The sequence below is a fragment of the Ipomoea triloba genome, chromosome 13 (assembly GCF_003576645.1).
Source record: "Ipomoea triloba cultivar NCNSP0323 chromosome 13, ASM357664v1".
NCBI lineage: Eukaryota > Viridiplantae > Streptophyta > Magnoliopsida > Solanales > Convolvulaceae > Ipomoea > Ipomoea triloba.
Window position 1 is genome coordinate 5,068,255 of NC_044928.1, and position 7,308 is coordinate 5,075,562.

The following is a 7,308-nucleotide window of genomic DNA, read 5'->3' on the forward strand; positions in this document are numbered from 1 at the left end:
CAGTGGTTATTCTAGGCATATGACCGGCAGTAAAGAATTTCTCAAGAATGTGATTCCATATACTAGACAAGTAACCTTTGGTGATGGAATAAAGGGTGACATCATGGGTATTGGGATCCTCAATGTAGCTGGACTACCCTCACTATCGAACGTACTCCTGGTACAGGGTCTTAAAGCAAATCTGATCAGCATCAGCCAGTTGTGTGATCAAAAGTTGAATGTAGGGTTAACGAAAGATCGATGCATTGTTAAGGACAAACAGAACAAAGTTATTATGGAAGGTATAAGATCCTCTGACAATTGCTATATTCTGTCTTCTAACCTTTTGTGTTGCAGCACCACCACTGGTAACACAGATCTTTGGCATCAAAGACTTGGGCACATGAATTATCAAGATATGAACCATCTCATAAGTCATGAATGTGTAAGGGGGATACCAAAGTTCAAAGTTAAGGAAACTGGTGTATGTGGCCCTTGTCAGTTGGGAAAACAAACCAGAACCCCACACAAACATTTCATCCATATAGGAACCTCTTCATGTCTGGATCTTCTGCATATGGACCTAATCGGACCAACACAGGTGGAAAGTTTGGGAGGTAAAAGATATATTTTTGTCTGTGTCGATGATTACTCTCGTTTTTGCTGGATAATGTTCCTCAGAAACAAGTCAGAAACCATTGAACAGTTTGAGAAACTGTGCTTGAAGCTGCAAAAAGAAAAGGGATTGCATATTGGTAAAATTGTGAGGATTAGGTCGGATCATGGTAGGGAATTCGAAAATCAGCACTTCTCGAACTTCTGCTCCAAAAATGGAATCAGTCATGAATTCTCAGCCCCGAAAACTCCCCAGCAAAATGGAGTAGTTGAGCGAAAGAACATAACCATCCAAGAAATGGCCCGAGTCTTGATAAATAGCAATGACCTTCCTCAGTTCTTTTGGGCAGAGGCAGTTCATACTGCATGTCATATAATCAACAGAGTGTATCTTAGACCAAGGATGTCGCATACACCATATGAGCTGTGGCGAGGAAGGAAACCAAATTTGAAGTACTTTCGCATTTTTGGCAGTAGATGCTACATTTTAAATGGTAGAGAGAAGGTTGGAAAATTTGAACCAAAGAGTGATGAAGGCATATTCTTGGGGTACTCACCAAACAGCCGAGCTTACAGAGTTTACAACAAACGTATCAAGACTGTCCAAGAATCTATCAATGTAATTGTGGATGATCAACCTCAAACAGTTGGTGAGTATTTACCAGCTGCTGATCTTGAACAGAGCCAAAGAAAACCAGATGATGATAAAGGAATCAAGAAATCTGAGTCAGAAACTGAACTAGATGACTCCGAACCAGACACTGAACAATACCAAAGAAATTCAGATGATGAAAAAGGGATCAAGAAATCTGAGTTAGAATCGGAACCAGAGGACTCAGAACCAGCCATTGAACAACAGTCAAACATGGATTACCATCCATCTACACTGTCAAAGCAAGTTCCCACACATGTTCAAAAGAATCATCATGCTGAGAACATATTGGGGACATCCACGGCCGGTGTTTGAACCAGAGGAATGCTAAGAGGCAGTCTAGCTAAGTTATCTGGGTACGCGTGTTACACATCAAAATTTGAACCCAAGAATTACAAAGAAGCACTTCAAGATGAAGACTGGATAAGAGCTATGCAGGATGAACTTGCTCAATTTGAGAGAAATGAGGTATGGGATCTTGTGCCATGCCCTTTAGACGCAAATGTAGTCGGCACAAAGTGGATTTTTAGAAATAAAACCGATGAACAGGGAAATGTGGCCAGAAATAAGGCCAGACTGGTGGCACAAGGTTACTCACAAATTGAAGGGATTGACTATGAAGAAACTTTTGCACCCGTGGCTAGACTTGAGTCGATAAGATTACTGTTGGCTGTCTCCTGCATCCTGAACTTTCAACTGAACCAGATGGACGTAAAAACTGCTTTTTTGAATGGACTTCTCAATGAGGAAATCTTCGTAGCTCAACCAAAAGGATTTGAGGATCCACATTATCCTGATCACATCTATAAACTGAAAAAGGCTCTTTATGGTCTGAAACAGGCCCCAAGAGCATGGTATGAACGGCTCACACAATATCTCCTGAAAAATGGGTACATCAGCGGTGGAGCAGACAAAACACTATTTGTCTAAAAGACCACTGGTCACATAACTGTGGCTTAGATTTATGTAGACGATATTGTTTTCGGTTCAACATCCCCTGCAAATGTTAAGGAGTTTATTCAAGTCATGGAAAAGGAATTTGAGATGAGCATGATAGGGGAATTAACATGCTTTTTGGGTTTACAGGTAAAACAGATGGAAACAGGGTTGTTTCTATCGCAGACCAAATATGCCCAAAACTTGGTCAAAAGGTTCGGTCTTGACTCTGCTAAGGAGGCTAAAACACCTCTTTCCACCACTGTAAAACTATCAAAAGACTCCGACTCAAAACCTGTTGAAGGCAAACTCTATCGAAGTATGATTGGGAGTCTACTGTACCTAATAGTAAGCAGGCCTGATATAATGTTCAATGTAGGTTTGTGTGTACGCTTTCAAGCAAACCGAAGGGAAGCACATTTAAATGCAATCAAAAGAATCATCAAATATGTTAAAGGGACTGTAAATTATAGACTATGGTATTCGCGTGACTCAGGGACTGAACTACTTGGATACAGTGATGCTGACTGGGCAGGAAATCTGGAGGACAGAAAAAGTACATCAGGAGGGTGTTTTTTCTTAGGCAAAAACCTTGTCTCATGGTTCAGCAAGAAACAAAACTCCATCTCATTGTCCACTGCAGAAGCTGAATACATAGCTGCTGGGAGTTGCTGCACTCAACTCATATGGATGAAACAGATGTTGAACGATTATGGACTAAAGTTCAGTAGTGCTGTGTAACACCCCGGACCTACCTTCCCGTACATCCGAGGCGTTACCGCCACACCTGGAGAGAGAATTCTATCGTTCCTCAATAGACCTCACTCTAGGTGCACAGGCTAAAGGAGTTATTCTCATCACAACAACCACTCAACAGATCTTACAATTTTCAGACATGTTAATAGATGAAGCTTCATTTGGCAGGATTCATAATTTTTCCAAAATACATACATAGGAAGCCTCTCAGGTTTTAAAAAAAAATAACAGGGTCCGACCTAAAAGCACTGGTTATGCCTAGCCATTACTACGGCTACAAAAAAAATTATGTACACCAAAAACAAATTCCCCAGAAACTCCTAAAGATCCAACGTCTAGTCAAGCATGCGGTACACAGGGCCGGTGAACTCTCCCCAGACCAGGTGCCACTCCCCCTCATACCAAGTAATATGGTCCAAAAACCGAGAAGTGGTTATGACCATCGACCACTCCTCCCAAACATCCCGAGGGCTAGGGTCCCAAGGGTAGGGGTAGTGCACAATGAACTCTAGGGGATCGCTACCCTCTAACGGCTCTATGGGGTAAAAGCCGTAAGCAGCCTGGATCTCGTCCATAACCGGGCAAGAGTAAAACGGGGCCGACGGAGCCATAGGAGTATCTGGGTGCGTGGGAGCCTCAGGAGCATAACCGGGTGCATACGGGTCTTCTCCCTCTATCATCTGTATATAGTCATCATAGTCCATACCCTGACAAACGTACTCCGGTGGGCTTTCGGAGCTCACCGGACTGCAAGAACTGACACTAGACGACATCTGATAAGAACACGGTGAAGTGTAGTTAGCACGACGGCTAAGCAAGGATATCCAAGGGTTATTTGAAACTAAGTAAAGGTTTTGAAAACAAAAGAGTACTTAGGATACCCTATACCTTACTCATCTGCAAGATTCTACCTGCAACAGTTATAATCAACAACTTGCATACATCATGAGTAGAATTCAACTATGTTGATAACATTCCTTCTTGACAAGGTCATTTAGTAATCATTCACATACTCCATAATATAATGTTAAACAGATAAGCATACTAGCAAGTAATATAAACATAATTCGTACATCTTGCTTGTAATCATTTTAGTAGAAAACTTTTCCTCACAAAGAGATTCTCATCATTTCTCACCTTTCAAAGAATAAGATTGCCCACAACCTTTGGATATTTAATTAGTTGTCATATCTTTCTTTCCCGTAGCTACAGAGTAACTACCTTCACATTTCAAAATTCTTCTTAGTCCTAGTTAGAAAGTGTGAGGCCTTTGGAGTCCTTTCTCCACTTCTGACCACTTGGATCGTTGAACTCGGGTTCAGTGGTCATCGCGCGGTCTAATACTGATCCCCTGGACTTATAGGAGCGTTGGAATGATTCCTAGCTAGCCTCACTAGGTTCATAAGAACGACACCTACCCGAACATAGAGTGACTATACTTAAGTGTGCACACCCCCGTAGGAGTCCTTTTCCTTCCGGGTGATATAGTACTCGGCGAATAGACTTCGCCCCCAGTATGATTGATCACACATAATCACCATGCGGAATAGGCACTTTAAGCTCATCTTTATTCCGTGGTTAACAAGATCCTTCACAACTTACTAGAACTAAGGTTTGAAAATATTTTTCTATCCTTTCCCCTTTCTTGCTTTGAAAATAGTTTGAACATACTTGGGTAAATCCCAATACTCGGAAATAAGTTCCCCTTTCAACCCAATTCAAAAATCCTCCTTTCTTTTCAAAACATTTGAATATTCCACTAACATCATGTCACTAAGGTAATTCAAGTGTACTATCCTACACTTTCAACGTCACATAAATCACATAAGCCTCATATCCAACACATACATCTCAAACATATACACCTACATTTCCCAACTTCAACACATACGTAACACATAACAACATTTATTCTTTCAAACACGAACTACCCAACTACATAGTGTTGCTCTTCTCATTACCCACATATATAATTTTGATTCATACAACTATGTACCTCACACAAAAGGTGACATTCTAATTATACATACGTACCCATATATGTACTCATAAATATACGACCTTTATATATATACACATATCCCATACATATAATGGCATTTACCTACTTTATACGTATATATATAAATAACACTACACTATGTAACTATGTATATATATATACACCCACACATATCTCTCACGTCACTCTCTATATATATATATATACTTTATATCACTCACACACACAACCCACGTAACATACATATTAGAGCACTATATATATCACAACACACACCCATATATATTTATAGTTTATAATGCACACACAGTATATATATACTTACGTATTTCACCACCAACTCACACCTATTATACGCGCATATATATATTATACTACACGCATACACCATATGTACATGTAGTCACAACATATAGGTATGTAAATATTGGTACATAAATACATAATTTTCCCCTTTACACATAATACATAGTTTCATGTACACAAAGTTTGTAACAAGTACTCATAATAATTTCAACCAAATCATCAATCACCTAGTTTCAAACAACCTCAACCAAATAAAGGGATTCCTTACCTTAAATGGGTTCCAAATCTTGTAGGAGGTCTTTGTAGGTGGTTTTCCCCAATTTACCTCAAAACCCTAAAATTTCATCAACCACATAACACAAGATTTCAAGAAATTTTAACTTAGATTTAGGTTCTAGAAGGCAAAATAAAACTAATTACCGAATAAAATTGAAATTTTACCGAATATCTTAGAGGTTGTGTTGAAGGTCTTGGCTATGGAAGTTGGAGTTGAAGAAGAAGATGAAATTTCACTCTCTCTCTCTCTCTCCCTTGAGTAATTTCGGCCAACACACAAAAATGGGGAAGAAAAATGGGTTTTTATGGTCTTTGGTCAAAAGGTTGACTAGTCCACACCTAATGGATAAGACATCACCTAACTTGGATTAAAATACTCCAAAATATCTTTACTTAGACTGTTTGGGATTAATTCAGATAAATTCTCGGTGGAAACTAATTTAATTCAAATAATTTTCGAACCCAAAAATTAATTCCAGTCTAAAACTTCAAATTGGGCTAGGTTCGGTATCCTGCGAAATTTCGCGATGTTACGATCAAAAATAATTTTGGCTGCTATGGCTAATCTAATAAAATAGGAAATTCAAGAATAATAGTAGGGTGTCTAAAAATCCATTTCTTAGGTCAAACGGGTACGAATACTAGTTCCTAAAATTATTGCGGTTCGTGACCGGGACGTACGATCGCAGCTTATTACTAATTGTCCTCACTTATAATAATTCTTTTGAAGCATCTGGAGATCATCTCATGGATGTTATAGCCTCAAGAAATATTTTTAGAACCTTAATTTTACTGAAATAGGTGGGGGGTTACAGTCTACCCTCCTTAAGAAAAGTTTCGTCCCCGAAACTTACTTTCTCGCATCTAGGGTCTCTCAGTAGATCGCTACCTACTTTCATGCACACATATGGCAATTAGCACTTAGAACATTACACATCAAGCATCTTAGACACATAACAAGTAGATTGACTCTTACTTACTTGAGTTAAACAACTCTGGATATCGTTCCATCATCGTGTCCTCCAATTCCCAGGTAGCTTCTTCTGGGCTATGGTTTGACCATTGAACTTTGATCATCCGGATCGACTTTCTCCTCGTGTCTCGGGTTTTAGAATCCAGGATTTGAATTGGTCTTTCTTCATATGTCAATGAGCCATCCATTGTAAGTTCCTCCGGCTCCAGTACATGGGATGCATCAGGCACGTATCGTTTCAATTGAGAGACATGAAACACATTATGTACTCGGTCCAGCTCGATGGGTAGAGCCAATCGGTATGCCAGATTTCCCACTCTTTCTAAAATCTCATAGGGTCCTATAAATCGAGGGCTCAGTTTTCCTTTCTTTCCAAATCTTTTGACCCCTTTGGTGGGTGAGACTTTCAATAATACTTTCTCTCCCACTTGGTACTCTATGGATTGTCGCTTTAGATCGGCATAAGACTTTTGGCGATCTTGTGCGATTTTCAATCTCCCCTGAATCACTTTGATTGCCTCAATGGTTTCTTGTAAGTACTGAGGTCCAAGAATAACATCATCACTCTTGTCGCTCCAACATAGTGGACTTCGGCACTTCTGTCCATATAATGCTTCGTAAGGAGCCATTCTTATAGTGGCATGATAACTGTTGTTTTCGTAAGGAGCCATTCTTATAGTGGCATGATAACTGTTGTTGTATGAGGGAGCCATTCTTATAGTGGCATGATAACTGTTGTTGTATGAGAATTCAATTAGATCCAACTGTTCATCCCACGAGCCGTATGAGAATTCAATTAGATCCAACTGTTCA

The 7,308-nt window shown here is 39.6% G+C and overlaps 1 protein-coding gene across 1 annotated transcript; it reads left to right on the forward strand.

The window, feature by feature from the left end:
* The first annotated feature begins 2,272 nt into the window (after positions 1-2,272).
* LOC116001085 (secreted RxLR effector protein 161-like) lies at positions 2,273-2,923 on the forward strand. The gene has a single exon (XM_031240986.1). The coding sequence runs from the start codon at positions 2,273-2,275 to the stop codon at positions 2,921-2,923; it is 651 nt and encodes a 216-aa protein (XP_031096846.1).
* Positions 2,924-7,308: the final 4,385 nt, after the last annotated feature.

Excerpts from the sequence above, each read along its gene's own strand:
- LOC116001085 (XM_031240986.1), top strand. The coding sequence starts at position 2,273 with ATGGAAAAGGAATTTGAGATGAGCATGATAGGGGAATTAACATGCTTT.